Source organism: Dendrobium catenatum, unplaced genomic scaffold (assembly GCF_001605985.2).
Source record: "Dendrobium catenatum unplaced genomic scaffold, ASM160598v2 fragScaff_scaffold_615, whole genome shotgun sequence".
NCBI lineage: Eukaryota > Viridiplantae > Streptophyta > Magnoliopsida > Asparagales > Orchidaceae > Dendrobium > Dendrobium catenatum.
The window spans coordinates 62,660-79,749 of record NW_021319077.1 but is presented as its reverse complement, the minus strand read 5'-3'; the positions used below and the strand labels follow the sequence as shown (position 1 = coordinate 79,749).

The 17,090-nt window shown below is 37.6% G+C and overlaps 1 protein-coding gene across 1 annotated transcript in view; it reads right to left on the bottom strand.

Moving 5' to 3' along the window:
- LOC110107923 overlaps positions 1-17,090 on the bottom strand; it is a 72,130-nt gene that overhangs the window by 43,597 nt on the left and 11,443 nt on the right. The window contains exon 2 of the mRNA XM_020838371.2: positions 775-3,852. Coding sequence (XP_020694030.1) covers positions 775-3,852 — 3,078 coding nt within the window. The remainder of the gene's footprint in view (positions 1-774; positions 3,853-17,090) is intronic.

The following is a 17,090-nucleotide window of genomic DNA, read 5'->3' as shown; positions in this document are numbered from 1 at the left end:
AAGTTTCTTTTATTCTTAGAAAGGTAATCTCTTTTTGTGATAAAAAATTTGGGTCCCTCTCCCAAATTTTTGATTGCATCATTTTGGTATCAGAGCCAGGTTAGGAAATCCTAGGTTGGTTTGTCAAGTTGTGAGTTTGTCAAAATTTGGTTGTCAAGTTTTGTTTTAGTTTGTCAAATTTGAGTCTTGTGAGTTTGTCAAGTCAAGTCTTTTTATAAGTTTTGTAAGTTTCTTTTATTCTTAGAAAGGTAATCTCTTTTTGTGATAAAAAATTTGGGTCCCTCTCCCAAATTTTTGATTGCATCAGTTAGCCTACGAAAAAAAAGTCTTTTCTAGGCTAACTGTATTGCATGAAAAAGATAAATAGTTGTAGAGCTTTATTTTATTACTATGCAGCTTCCACCTAAAAGTGCTTCCCTAAAAAACTTTGTTTAAAACCTAAATATGACATAATAAAATGCCTCAGAAAATTTAGTATCGCCCACTCATCCCTTAAAAATGCCTCGAAATATCATGTAAGGCAAAAACATCACTCATGATTGATAAAGATTAGGATGAGAATTTGCAATAAAACAGGAATCTATCTTATATTCTATTAAGTATTTTTTAGCATTCTCTTCAAAGAACTACACAATAATAATAAAATTAGTATTAGTATTATTATTAAATCGCTTAAAAAAACAAGCAAACTTTTTGGGAGAAAGAAGAGCAATAATCTTCATAGAAAAGTAGAAATGACAGTGTATGCTATTTAAAAAATAAAAGAAAACATACCTTTAAGCCAACACAATCTAGGTGAAATGATGAAGGACAATGATCACATAGGATTAATGAGCCACCATCATGGCAAACAGAGCAAATGCTATCACTCTCATAGATGGAATAGTCACTTTTTTGTCGCGAGCGTTGGAAGCCCTCCAAAATTTCAGAACTCTGCATCTGCATCTGGCACTGCGATAAGGATCTTCCATCTTTTAGAAATATGTTTGCAGCTGGACGTCCCAAAGTGCTTCCGGCATGTAACTCAAAATTTGAGAGAGAGTATACTTTTGAACAGCATTTGCACTTAATCCCTTCACGAGTTATTCGTCCTTCCATCATAATATGACCATCATTTTTGCAAATATACATAACCTTCTGCCTTGGTAGTACTATATCATTTTCAATCAATAAAGACAAAACTGTTCTAGAGACATGCTGGCTGGTAGACAATGCATCAACCTCTCGTGATCTTTTGCTTGGACGAACACGACAAGAGGAAGTACTTGTCAAACGACGACGTTTCCTGACAACAGCCGGTGATGTCTCCCTCCTTTCTAATTTCTCACAAGCAGTGGAGCAACAAGCTGAGTGTCTCAAAAATTTCTGATCTAAACATTGGCAAGCAGAAGAAGCCATTCTTCTCTTCTTAGATCTCTGATCTAAACATTTGCATGCAGAAGAAGCCATTCTTCTCTTCTTAGATCTGCATTCTTTTGAAAGCATTTGAGAAAAACTACATGCCGCCAATTCAGTAGATCTGTTTGAGTCAGTGCAACCTTTTTCAACACAATTCTGTAATAGGTTGAAAGTTTCTTGGAAGTTTTCATCGGACATTGTGGTAGAACATCGGCAAACTCTTCTCAAAAGTTTATTATCATTATTCAAAGGTTTCCTCTCCCTAGACATGTACTCTAGTCTTCTTCTAATTCTTCCATTTAAAAGAGATCTTGAAGCACCAACCCCATGGTTTTCTTCTTCCAAACAGGCCTTGCAGGCTGAGTAAAGAGAAGGAAAGGGCTTGCCACTGGGAGAAACATACAATAATGCAGAATTTGTTTTCCAAACCCTCCACCCCACAGAGAAAAGATTCTTCTTAGCATTTAATTTTAAAATACTAAAATTCACAGAAGACTGTTTCTTCCCAGACATACGCCTCAAATTCCTGTAGTTAACATATTGCGTTACTGCTCCTGGAAAATTCTCTGGTTCAATATCCTTATGCATAGGAAACTTTTTTTTAGAAACTTTCGATACCAAATCTCTTTTCTTTGAGGAAGAACAACCAACATTAGTGTGCCTCTTACCAATAAAATCACATCTTGATTTTTCATTCATAAAACAATTATTTGATGTCTCATCAGATCTTGTCGCCTCAGATACCAGCCTACGCTTCCTCTGAAGATTTGTTTTTGTTTTTGTATCTCCATTAGCCACATTCAGCTTAGTAGCGTGTCTAGAGTCTTTGATTTTATGTTTCTTCGTGACAGGAAGAAATACATTGAGAATATTCTCATGTGGACCATATTTTGTTTCACCCCCATTGTTCATTGAAAGAAGCTCATAAGAACTTGGGACAAAATGGAAGCCGTCTAAACTCTTTAATTTATTCAACTTCTGTCTTCTATTATTTTCTGGCTGCCTCCCTAACAAACCAAAGCAAGCACTACGAAGGGAAGAATAGCAGCGACCCTTTGGTGACACAAAACGAACCCTTAAACTCCCACGCTCTCTTCTAGCTTCAATATTCCACCCTAAAGCTACAAGATGCCTTTTTGCTTTAAGCCTTAGTGAGCTAAGCTCTTTTTCATGTGATTTTGACCTTCTCGGAGCATCATCTCCAAATTTTTTATCATTTAAATATAAAGGTATTGCTTCAGCACAATTTTCAGCTTGAACTTCCATAAGCTGCCATGTTTTAAAGTTTCCCAAGGCAGTGATATTAAAAGTGCCATCTTTGGATTCAACCCCTTGATTCTGGCCAGCCAATTTATTAGAGACAAAAGTAGAGTTTTGGCAGTTGGTCTGTGCCATCTTTTGGGAACCATCAAGAACCTTTTCATAAGGTTCACAATGCATTCCATCAATGGATGCATGCTTCAAACTATAATCAAGTTGTTTCCCATGAGGGCTAGAATCTTGTGTGTTATTTGGATCATTTCCACTGGACAAGATAATAACTTGTTCCCTGCAAACCTCTTCGGTTGAAGCTTCTCTTTGTGACCCTTCATGAAAGAAACGCCAAGTAACATGGGTTTTAAAGGCATCGCTATCGCATGAGGACTGATCCTTAGGATTCAATAATTCAGGAAAATTACTTGCAGGACCAGAACTCATTCCACCATTTACCACGACAAATTTTCCATCTGAAACAGGAAGAAATTCCCGTGAACAATCTATAGCATCAAAATTCCTAGGGTTTTCACATAACTCCTCACGAAAAGTTGATAATTCAACTGGAAGACCGTTAACTACAGATTGAAGTTCTTGTATTAACTCTGCTACCAATTCATGCCACATCAATTTCGATCCAGAAATCCACACTCCAATCTTTTCTAAGAATGAATTCATGCTTCTTAAGTCATACCATATTTCCCTAACAGAGACAGGCAATGGACCTTCCAGCTCAAAATTTTGGATAACTTGAAGAAACAGCCACAGTCCACGATGTTTCCAATGTCCGGAAGCTTCATTCCATTCCTGGGTGATACGAAGCTTTTTAAAATTAACAACTTGCTGATCTCCTTGGTCGGGAAAAAAGACCAGCCGTTCCAAGGAGCCCTCATTGTGATCAAAAACTACACCTTCCCACCAAGCATCATCCACAAAGGCATCAACACAAAGCCCATATATAAGCTCAGTTGCCTTTATTCTGTCTTTAGGAGGTACTGGTCTTATCCAGTTACGATGTAATTTTGAGGTGTTTCTTTTCAAACCCTCTATAGCAGCTGACACACGGACTATGTCAACAACCTTTGAACAATTGTCTTCATTCAAAAGATCAGTAAGCTCCACAGTACGAGAAAACATTCCACAATCAATGATCACACCAAAATGCCAAGATCCCTTGAGCCCTTCTTCAGAATATAGTACCTGGAATAAAGAGGACAGACATGTGGAAATATAAAGTTTCTCTTAGCAATAAAAATGGCATATAAAACCACAAAGTTGGACATAAATTACAAAACTTCCATAAAGATCAAAATGTACAAACACACCAAAAAAGATTGAAGGCCATCGGGAAATAAAGATGATGTGGAATTTACTTCAAATGTTAGCATTTAGTTCAAAAACCAGCCTTATCCGCCCCCCCCGTCCAAGCATAAAAGATTAAAAATTCAAACTGCTACCAAATCCATTCCAAGAACAGGAAGTTTTATTTGGTTCGGTCGACCGAATGAGAAAAACATTCGGTCGCAGGCAAAAATCCCACGGTATCGAAAACTCGGTACACCTCGGTACCGCGGGATTTTTGCCTGCGAACCGAATGTTTCTCTCATTCGGTCGGAGGACGTAATAATTGTTCCAAGAACAGTGGCCTGACAAGCAAAGGAGAATTTAAAAGGATTTAATTGAGTCACTTTCTTAACTCTATGAATTTTTTTCCTACACAATTCCAGTTTTAAGGAGCTAATTAGCTGCTTGTTAAGGCATCATCCTTCCTTTATTGTATTATGAATTAAATAGTGCATTCAAGATAAATATTGGCTTTTCAAAATATGGATCAACTGTAATATGTGTTTTTCAAGTTGAATTTTGAATGAATTATTATTTCCAAATCTCCCAAACCCCTCTCTACACGCTCTCTCTCCCTTTCTCTGTTTTCAGTTTAAAAGGAAGCAGGGAACTCGAAGTCTTCTTTCTATCTCCATCTATAGTGGAAGTCTGGAAGATCATATCCTGCAGCCCCCATTCAAGCATTCCCTCTACAGAAGCCAGCTTCCGCATCCAGAGAGGAGATTAAACAACAGCTGTTGTCCTCTCCTCCATTGTGATGCAAACAGTTCAATTTCTCTGTTTAAGGCAAAAATCAGCGAAAGATGGATTTTTTTTTAAAGTACAGTAAGAGGAGAGCAGAGAACCCTATCGCTGGAGAAATAAATTAAGTGAGTTTATAAAGAAATCCTAACTTCATTATGGTAATACCATTTTCAATTTTCTTTGATAATTTATGCACAAGGTTGTGAAAATCAGACCTAAGGAAAAACCGGAAAAGAGAGGGGGTCAAAGTTCAATGATTCGACAAGGGTTGAACCGGAGTCAAACTGGATGACATAATAAATATTAAATTATTTAAATGATACCTAAATAATAAAATGACGATGTAATAATTATGAATAATATAAATTTATGACTAATAAATAAATAAAATTCATGCAAAAATAACATATTCTATAATTTTAAATTTAAATATTCTAAATCATTATAAATTTAGTTCACTACTTTTTAAATTACTTTTTAAATTAATTTATCAAATTTAATATTAAATTTATTAAACTAATCTATTTAATTATGTAAATGAGGAAATAATTGAACTGGTTGATTCTTATAAACCAAGACTAGTTCAACAATTTGGCGGTTGAACCAGTCAAACTGGTTGGGTCTAGTCCGGTTTTTAAAACAATGTTTATGAATCCATTCTCCTAGTAGATAAACTATTCTCTATTGAGTTAAACATTTATTCCAATTGGGCCTTAGCATCAAATTTATAGATCCGCTTGGTAGGCTACCTAGACATTATCAGGAAACTTTATGTGATCTCAAATATTGCCTTAGGTAGTTAAGTTGGGAAGAATTAAACCCTCAACCTAATAGTGGTAAGTATGTGACACACCCTTAAAAACCAAAAACACCTAAGGATTCCCTCAAAACCATGGGGGGAGAATTGGAAATCAATCCTATCAAAGCATAAATCACCTTCAAGGAAAATAATTTATTTACATGTTTAAATATTACTTGGATAGCTTAAAACTAGGTGGCATAGCATCACTTAGCTCTATCATTTCGTAAGTCAGATTTCATAACGATAACTAACTTTCTAATTATAATATCTTCTATCAGGTATAAATAGACTTCTTCTCATCCATGCATCTAATAAGTTTGGATGCAGTGCTGTAGCGAAGTTAACCACAGAATCAATGTTTTAACGTCCACAGATCCCATTTTCTATTCATTCAAACCTTCAGCATTCATATTCTAATCAAGATTTTGTCAATCACAGTTCTTTCTGAGCAGTCTCCAATGACAGTCTCACTGTTTCAAAAGGCCTTTTCTTGCATCAATCAATCATTTTTTAACTAGATTGACATTGCTTGGATCCAACTTTTATTCCCAGGTAGGAAGAAAGGTGTGGGTGTTTCTTCTTTCATTGACAGAGTACATGAGAACAAGAAACTACCCCTCTTCGAATAAACCAACAACAATAATTTGAAGAAGAAAAGGATTGTCCTCTAGAGTTCCTTTTAATACCCCTCGTTCTACGACACATAATGTTATTAGATACTCCCTGTGCTATCACCTAAAGAAGTACAACAAAATATGAGATTTGAGCTAGTAGGACCACTGGCCATGAAGGTAACTAAGCAAAAAGAATGATCCTTATAGAAGACTGGAAATACACAAAGCTAGATTGAATGAAAGTTGAGAATTATTTATGTAGGATGGACGAGGGTCTGCTATAAAGGCACGGTAAAATTGTAGTTGAGATTATGGTAGATATGAGGTACTAACGATGAATTAGCAGGAGATTTAAGGCAGAATTGTTGCGGTAATAATGGATGAGTGGAGATAGAATTCAACAGCACAGAGTTGAGTAGTGAAAAAGGCAAGCAGAGACACACTTGATTAAGCAGGTGGAAGCAATGGGATTATAACAAGAGTAGGCAATGCCTTAAGATCAATTTGATTGGCTTGGAAAAATTTAGCTCTACAAATTCAACAATCGATATCCTTCAAGTATGCCCTAGAAAAACAGATAGGCCTTCTATAATGTAACCCATAAATCATTACAAATAAATTTGTCATCTCAAGATAAAAGATACATGTGATATCCAACATTAACGGCGGATAAAGCCCGATAAATGTGTTAGCTTCTAGAACAAGACAAGTAAATCCATTTGCATAGGTTTTGGATATTCATTCGTAAGGAGAGGATGGAAATAGAAAGGAATAAACAGTACAAGCAGCAAATTAATGAAATAAATTCAAATTGGATGCATTAAATTTTAGAAAACTACCATAACTTTCTAGAATTTTCAATTCATAAGCATCTGTTCCAATACATTGCAAAACTTTATATGGTTATGCCTTTATTGTGTTAATTTATTAAATGCTCCGGTACAAAATATTCTAGATTTGGGTGCACCATCAGATTATCATTGGGTTTAAATTTCACATATTTCATGTTTGCAAATGAAAAAAACTTACAAATATCATAATTTACTGTTAGTTTCTTATGAATCCATTCATTCAAATCAGATAAATCAAGTGAATGATAGAAAGAAAAAAATGAAAATATTTAAATTCCAATTTGTGTCCAATAGGATACTGACAATGATTTATATCGTAGTACCATATGATAAGATGATAAAGAGAATGAAAAAAAAGGCAACTCATACTGCCTAAAAGGTTAAACAACCTCTTCAAAATAAGCTATCCCAAATGGCATAAAGATGAGATGTGAAGATTTTTACACCTTTAGATTCAATTAAACTTTAAATTTTAAGATTGTTTTATGGCCTTTGTTACTAATAAATTCACTGGAATGTTGATGAGATTTTACTTTCTCCCTAAGAATATTTATAAATTTCAATAACAAGAAACTAAGATTCAAAAACAAAAACAACTTTAATTTAATTGGCAAATATAATTTCATCAAAAACTTCATCAAAAATTAAATCAATCTATTTAATCAATTTATCATATATAATAGGCATAATTTATTTACTATCACCTTCAAGATTCGCTTCGTATGTCTGCTCATTAAACTCATCCACAAAAACAAAAAATGATTTATTCGGCTACACATTCAACAATAAATCTTATCAAACATAGAAGCTCATATTCATATTCTGGGGTTTCTATGGTAAGTGTAGGTTCACAATCAAGGATGGAATCAATTTCTATTTTTATTTAAAACTTGAATTCACATTCAGTGTTATATTCAGGTTCTCATTGCAATTTATGAACAAATAGGGCCAATGACAATTTCTAATTCATTGTCCATTTGAGGTTTAAATTCATATTTAATCTCACACTCAAATTTAGTTTTAGTCTCAAATGCTAGCTCTTGTTCAAATATAGGTTCGGTTTCCTCTGAATTAATCTTAACTTCACTTTCAAATTTAAATTCAAGCTATATCTATCGCTCCAGTTTAATCTCAAGTTCAAAAACAAATTATAACATAGGTGCAATTGTATAACATTAAAATTCATCACAATTGGATATAAAGTCATGTTGCAATTGTAAATATTCTTATATATCAAATATATCCTCAAAAGAGTCTAACTATAACTATGTATCTTTTTCTAATTCATCTTCAAAAGGAAACATGAATACAACTGCTTCAATGGGATCAAATTTGATCAAACATAATACTTGTGTTGTTGCATGATTGACACATTTGACAGCAGATAATGATTCCCTATGAGGACTTCAACTTGATTAAGTTCATTGATTATTTGATATGTTTTTGGGTCAAAGTCTTTTAATTTGCTGTGCAAGTAATTAAAATCTCATCTTATAAGTGATCCATCAGCTTACCCTGCTATGAGTCCCACTTCTAATCATTTTGCTCATATACTTAAGAGGAAAAATTATTTCTCTTTAAGGAATTTAATCAGTGTAGCTGTCATATGTTAGGCCAGTTCAAATTTACAAGAGGCGGACTGGTGGGGTCCGCCCCCTTTAATGCTGCCACTCATTTGGAGCAATGGGGAGAAAGGGGTTTTGGGAGGCTAGTTTGAGAGGGAAAATTTGAATGTGAGATGTTTGAAATTAGTAAATGAATTGTATTAGTAAGGGGGCTGGTTGGAGGGAGTCTTCTCATGCTTGAATATTTGTGTTCTATTGAGTTATTGGGTGTTTGGGCTCTAGATTGCTTTTCTAGAGATTTGGGAGAGAACGATCCTCCTCTCGAATTGAGGATCACTTGTATCTTGCTTTGTCTTTGTTTGGCTTGATTTTCTCATTACAATCCATCCTTTGGGGGCTGTTTTCTGCCCAGATTTTGCATTATTCTCATTGTTTTCACCAATTAGTGATAGGTTTGCTTGCGAACTCAAATATTTCTCTTGGAGATTCTTGCAAACTCAAGTATTTCCTATCAAATTGGTATCAGAGCATCATCTTGGAACCATCAGCGGCTGAATTTTTGAAATATTTACGTGTTTTTTTGCATCCGATAGAAGCTCTCTTGAGATCCTTGAGAAGAAAGATGGTCGGAAAGAAGGTCGAAGTGTTGGAAGGCGAAATTGGGCAATTAAAATCGGATTTTGAGGGAAAATTCTTTGATTTTCAAAATCAAATTTCCTCCAACAATGAAAGGTTGGAAGGGAAGTTCACTTTGATGGAAGAGATGTTGAAGAAACTATTAGAGGTGAAGATCAATCCAACGACATCAGATGCATAGGAGACCACCGGCAGCCATGGTATAGGAGGGAATCCGAACCCATTTAGGGGAGAAAAAATCCGGAAGTGGAGATCCTAGAGGGGGAGGACGACATACCACCTCTAGAACCACTTTCTAGAGAGGAGATGAGCATGGGTTATGAAAAGAGGAGTGCTGATTTTGTGGGAAGAATGGGGGATGTCCACCACCGAGGTGCTGATTTTGAAAGAAGGAGAGGGGAAGTTGATGAGGACTATGGTTATGATCGCCGGAGGGAAGATCGTGACAGCTAGGGAGCACCTCCCGTTCGTGGCATGGGAGGATGTGGAGGATCCAGGGGGAATTGGGGTGACCCGAAGGTCAGAAAGCTGAAGATGCCATCCTCGAGGGCGAGGATGGACATGGTTGAATCTATAAGGTGGAACGGTACTTTTCCGTCAACGGGCTGACAGAGGAAGAGAAGCTGACAGTGGCAGGACTATGCTTGGAGGGAAAGGCACTGGCTTGGTACCAATGATGGGACATGAGGCAACCCATCAGAAGCTAGAGAGAGTTCAATGCGTGCTTACTAGAACGTTTCCAAACCGGAATAAGAGGGGACTTATATGAGCAATTATTTTCCTTGATGCAGGAAGGGACAGTGACAAAGTACAGTGATCAATTTGAGTACCTAGCTAGCCGACTAGACCATCTATATGAGACTGTGCTTGAGGGGAACTTCATGAAAGGGCTCAAACCAGAGCTCAGAGCAACTGTTATAGTGATGCGACCGCGCGACATGGGGGAGGCCATGAAGTTGGCACAGCTGGTTGAGGACCATAAGTATCTGGAGAGGGGGGCCCGTGGCAATAGTTCCGGGGATCCTACAGGATGACTACTACTTTTCTAGCTCCCAAAGGAGCTGTACCGGGAGGATCACGGGAAGTACTAAGGGAGAAGTCTGGAGGAGGGCCTGGAGGACATTTTAAGAAGCTGACAGAGAAGGAGATCCAGGAGAAGCGGGCTAAGGGATTGTGTTTCAGGTGCGATGAGAAGTACATGTCAGGGCATAGGTGTAAGGACCGAACTCTTCAGGTTCTCACTGTCTGTGATGACGAGGAAGCTGAAGAGGGAGATGGAAGAGGGTTAGAGACGGAAGAGGAGAAGTTGCATTTGGATGTGACAGAAGTCTCTCTAAACTCAGTAGTGGTATTCACTCCAAATCACACTATAAATGTGAAGGGAGAGATAGCTGATAGGGATGTGATAGTGATGATAGATAGTGGGGTAACCCACAATTTCATCTCCACCCAAATTGTTGATCAATTAGGGGTGAAAATAGTGGACACAAGAGGGAATGGGGTGATGATGGGCCCCAGAAAGGTAGAAATGGGCAAAGGAGTTTGGAGGAGAGTGGTGTTGACCATTCAGGGGATACAGGTGAGGGAGGATTTTCTTCCCTTGGAATTGGGGAGTACATATGTCATCTTATGGATGAAATGGCTACAAACCTTGGGGCAGAACAAGGTGACTTGGGGAGCACTGAGAATGGAATTGGTGGTGGGGTGAAGGAGAATGGTGATACAGGAAGATGTCGGGCTGTCTAGAGCGGGAGGGTCTCTCAAGTCCATGATAAAAACCATATAGGAGGTTCGAGGTGGATATTTGGTAGAACTGCAACGATTGGAAGGGTCAGTGTGGGGGAAGAGGGGGGCATTCCTCTTGTAGTGCAACCAGTCATACAACAATTCAGTGAGGTATTCCAACCACCTCATGGGTTACCAACACTCAGAGAGTAGGAACATGCAATTCTTCTAAATGAGGGAGTGTCGCCGATTAGTGTATGATCCTACCGCTACCCCTAGATTCAAAAGGATGAAATTGAGAAGCTGGTTAAGGAGATGTTGGAGGCTGGGATCATCAGACCAAGAGTAAGTCTTTTCTCTAGCCCGATGTTACTAGTCAAAAAGAAGGATGGGAGCTGGAGGTTTTTTGTGGATTACAGGGCGTTAAATAAGGAGACTGTACAGGATATATTTCCTATTCCGATGATTGACGAGCATTTGGATGAACTGTATGGAACAGTGATGTTCTCCAAACTAGATTTCAAGTCGGGATACCATAAGATCCCGATGAGGGAGGAAGACATATCAAAGACAGCGTTCCGGACACACAAAGGGCATTATGAGTTTCTGGTTATGTCATTTGGGCTGACAAACTGATGCAGGCAAACTAGAAAGAAAGACCCAAAAGAGGAGAACACCAGGACTAGTAGAACAAAACTCAATTCAAACTAAAATGCTGACATCCAAACAAACACCAAAACAAACGAAAGCCAAATAAACGAAACAAAATTAAATTTTAAAAAACACTACCCTCAGAACAACCGGCAAGCGGTTTCCTCACATACAATGAAAAAGTAGGCAAAGTAAAATAAGTGCTTAAGGGCTTGCAAACCAAGGGTCTACCACAGCTACAAGGTCCAACGTCCAACAAAACTTCTCCGTAAAATGTCACTAAATCAGCCAACAAACACCTCCAATAGCTCAAGGAGAATGATACAAGTTGAGTGGAACTTGCGGAGAGAAGAAGAAGTTAGAAGCTCAAGACTAAACAAAGAGGAGGAAGAGAGAAATGGAACAAGCTCTCAAGCTTTTCCAAGGAAGAAGAAACCTTCAGGTTTTGTAGAGACTTTGCTCAAATATTCAACAACCTTTTATGTCTCAAAACATCTCCAATTTATAAGAGAAAAAGGGGCAGCCAAATAGCCATTCAACCTCCAACCGAACCAATCAGGTAAGGGGAACTAGAAGGCCAGAAATTATTCCAGAGTAGCACCCGAAAAAACCACACAGAAAGTCGGGTAAAGCAGCCACGGGATAGGCAGCCAGGGGAGAAACCGAAGGGGCAGCATAGAGAATTGGAACCAGCAGCCAGGGAAGCCGAAACCAGCAAGGGGAATCGGAACAGGTAACCAGGCAGGGAAAACCGAAGAGACACCGAAAATAGAAAAAGGCAAGAATCCACTCCACATAATGAGCTAACAAGTGGAATAACTTTTCATAATAGTGAGCTAAACATCAGCTCAAGCATTTATGAGCTAGAATCAAGCAGCTCCCAAAAAACACAGCTCAAAACCAAGCAGCCAAGCCCAACCCAAGAGGCAACCAGCAGCCCAAAGACCAAAAAAATCAAGTAGCTAGCACACACAAGGTTTGTCATGCCCAAGCACTACCTACTCATGATCATTGAATTTTTCCATCATAGGATAGCATAAAAAAATCAAAAAAATTATAGCATTCAAATTACAATAAAAGAAAACGAAAATAAACTAAAATTTACATGCATCACCAACGCCCCTGCTACTTTCCAGTCATTGATGAACAGGGTGTTCAGACAGTATCTCCGTAAGCTTGTGCTGGTGTTCTTTGATGACATCTTGGTGTATAGCAGAACTGAGGAGCATATGAAGCATTTAAAGTTGGTATTGGGAGTTCTATAGGAGCATCAACTGATGGACAACCTGAAGAAGTGTTGTTTTTCCCAAATCATTGTGGATTACTTGGGTCATACATGTCCAAGGAAGGGATGACGGCTGATCAGTCAAAGGTGGAGACTATGTTGAGATGGCCCTTACCTAAGAATCTGTGAGAGGATTCTTAGGGCTGACATGATACTACAGGAGATTCGTTAAGGGGTACAGTACCATAGCATGGCCACTGACAGAGCAGTTGAAGAAAGATGGATTCTTATGAGGAGAGGCAGCCACAAAAGCATTTGAGAAACTAAAGAAGGCTATGACCACAGCACCTGTCTTAGCTCTACCAGACTTCACTCAGGCCTTCATAGTGGAGACAGATGCTTCAGGATATGGATTGGGGGCAGTACTCATGCAGGATAGGCGACCCATTGCCTACTTCAGCTAAGTGTTGGCAGCTAGAGCAAGGCTGAAATCAGTCTATGAGAGAGAGTTAATGACTATTGTTTTAGCCATCCAGAAGTGGCAACCCTACCTATTAGGTAGGCATCAATGTTTAAAATTGTGTATTCGGGTATTGAGGCGTTTTTCATTCGTGAGGCGAGGCGTAAGCCTCAAAGGCGTTTTGAGATGTAAGCCTCAAAATCAAAAAATTGCGTAAACATAAAATGATAAATTTTTTATATACTAATGAATGAATAATATAAAACATAAAAAGGCATAATATATGAAGTTAAATCAAAATATCCCAATAATAAGACAACATGAAATATAGTTCAACTCAAAATTCTATCTTTCCCAAATCTCAATATTCTTTTCATTAAAATATAATTTCAATTTTTAAAAATAAATAACAATGACATATCACATAAGAACTCATAAGTCATCAGCACTGTCATCACTAAGGGTTTCTTCATTTGAATCATCATTATGATGAATTGCTTTCTCCCCTTCCTCCTCTCCTATAGAGTCCAATGTCGGGCATTTACTTCAAGATTTATGTAAGTTTTAATATGTATAGCGTGAGGCGTAAGCCTCATGCTAGTGAGGCAAGGGGGGCCTCAACCAAGTTGAGGCGTAAGCCTCATAAAAAAAACTCGAGGCGTAAGCATCAAGGCGTTTTTTTTTTGAATTGCGCAAAGGCGAGCCTCATATTGCGCAATTTTAAACCATGGAACTAAGCATTTCATTGTCAAAACAGATCAGAGGAGCCTGAAATACTTGTTGGAATAGCGAATGGTGACTAAAGAGCATCAGAGATGGCTGTCAAAGTTTTTGGGATATGATTTTGAAATCCAATACAGATCAAGAGGGGAGAACAAAGAGGCAGATGTGTTGTCCAGATGTATGGGAGAGCTACAGACGGTGGCAATGTTTGTTCCTTTGATGCTGGATTGAGAGGCCATTAAGGAGGAGAGCTCTAGGGATGAGGAGTTGGGGAAGATCATGATGGCATTATTGAGGGAAGGTGGTAGCCACCCAGGGTACTCAGTAGAGGGGGACAGACTGCTATATCAAGGGAGGTTCGTGATGCCTAGGACCTCCATCCACATCTTAAACTTACTCCAGGAATTTCATGGAAGTGGGGTTGGGGGCCATCCAGGGGTGCAGAAGACCTACAATAGATGCTTTGTGTCGGAGACACCCAAGCTGTGGGCCAAGTGGCTATCATGGGCGGAGTACTGGTACAACACCTCGTTTCACTCGGCTTCACAAATGACTCCATTCAAGGTGTTGTACGGAAGGGACCCTCCTCACTTGGTGCACTTTGGGAGTAGCAGTACTCCAGTTTCTTCAGTGGAGTAGTTGGAGGAGAGAAATCGAGTGTTAGAGGAATTGAAGAAGCATCTACTGAGAGCTCAACAAATTATGAAGAAACAAGAATATAGGCATAGGAAGGACATCCAGTTTGAAGTAGGAGAGAGGGTGTTCTTAAAGCTCCGACCATGCAGACAGAAAATAGTTGCCAACAGGAGAAATGAAAAGCTCGCTCCAAGATACTTTGGACCCTATATAATATTGGACAAAATTGGAGCGGTAGCATATCGACTGCAACTACCACCCACGGCAATTACTCATCTGGTTTTCGATGTGTCGCAGCTAAGAAGAGCCATTGAAGATTACAGTCAGCTCGTAGTTACCTGCAACATTTACTGAGGACTTGGAGGCAATTTTGGAACCCTTAGACTTTATGGGGGTTCGCTAGAAAGAAAATGGAGCTAAAGAAGTGTTAATCAAGTGGAAGAATATACCTGGCTATGAAGCCACGTGGGAACCATATGAGAGGGTGAAACAAGAGTTTCCTAGTTTTCACCTTAAGGGCAAGGTGATTCTTTGGGAGGGCGATATTGTTAGGCCAATTCAAATTTATAAGAGGCGAACTGGTGGGGTCCGCCCCCTTTAATGTTGCGGCCCATTTGGACCAATGGGGAAAAGGGGTTTTGGGAGGCTAGTTTGAGAGGGAAAATTTGAATGTGAGATGTTTGAAATTAAGAAATGAATTGTATTAGTAAGGGGGCTGATTGCAGGGAGTTTTCTCATGCTTGAATATTTGTGTTCTATTGAGTTCTTAGGTGTTTGGGATCTAGATTGCTTTTCTAGAGATTTGGGAGAGAACGATCCTCCTCTCGAATTGAGGATCACTTGTATCTTGCTTTGTCTTTGTTTGACTTGATTTTCTCATTGCACTCCATCGTTTGGGGGCTGTTTTCCGCCCAGAGTTTGCATTATTCTCGTTTTTTCACCAATTAGTGATAGGTTTGCTTGCGAACTCAAGTATTTCCCTTGGGGATTCTTGCGAACTCAAGTATTTCCTGTCATCCTAATAGAAATTTTATAATATGCCTCAATATCCAAAAATCTAGTTAAGTATTTTGAGAGTATTGTAGCCAAGTTCATTCAAATCTCTAGCTCGAGACATTTAACAAAGAAAAAAGAATTGGAACAAAATAGATTCAAGGAAAATAATATTCGGTAGCAAGATTCATAAACCTATCATAGTATTTACATACATCATATTCATTGTCCTTACAAAGGTTATATTATCTGTGCAATCAATATCTATGCTCACAAAAAAAAGAGTAGATAATACTACTTGAGTTTCTCTTTTAGGGTCCCATCAAGGTTGTGAAAACCGAACCGAAAATTAACCAAAGGAATGAGAGATTCAAAGTTCAATGATTCGGCCGAAGTTGAACCGGGTTAAAACGATGCAATAATATAAATTTGAGACTAAAAAAATAATCATACATAAATAATAGTTTTTCTAATTTTAAATTTAAAAACATTTAAATTTTAAATTTGATTCATATTTAATATAAATTATTATTAATTTATGTTATATGTTTAAATATATTTTACATCTATATGTTATATACCAAATTTATTTTATAAATTTATATCTAAAAATTATTTATGTAAAAATAATTTATCATTAATAAATATTTATAATTATTTTTATTGTGTATAAATAAATTATTATTAATAATTAATAAATAAATATTATTCACATTCTAAATAACTAATTAAAAAATTTGTTTAAAAATATATTTTATAAACATTATACATATTATGAGCTCATAAACCTCAACTCATCTTTTTAATCTCACATCACTTGAAAATTCTTTCTTGCTATTGTTTATATAATTTTTTGAGTTTTCTTAGGTTAAAAGCTCACATGGAGTTATGGGGTCATGTAAATATGTTTCATGATGATTTTAGAGAAATAAATATAATAAAAATTCATACTAATTTAAAAATAAATATTTCAAATATAAATTCATACTAATTTAACAATGGATTGTGAAATCAACGGCGAACAAAAGCATTATTTTGAACCGTCCAATTCGTTCAAAACTGCCCGGTTCTCTGGTTTTACGATTCAACCGGCGGTTCGTCCGATTTTTAGCCGGTTTAGTGCTGAAGCGGTTAACAGGTTCTACCGGAACGATCAGCCGGCCGGTTCCCAATTCAACTGGTTGAACCGGCCGGTCCGGGCCGGTTTTAAAAGCCTTGGTTACAAAGATGAGAATGATCCGGTGTATAAGTGGCTTTCCTCTTAGAGATGTGATACAACATGAGCATATTCTTGAAAATGTTAGAGTAGCTCTAGTGCAATATAAGATTAGAGAGAGTCGTCTTAGATGGTTTGGTCATATAAAACGGCGGCCTTCCGATGATCCTTTTAGGAGAGTAGATATATTAGATTTGACTTATGTTAAGAAAGATAGAGGTGGACTTAAAAAAAATAGAGGTGGACTTAAAAG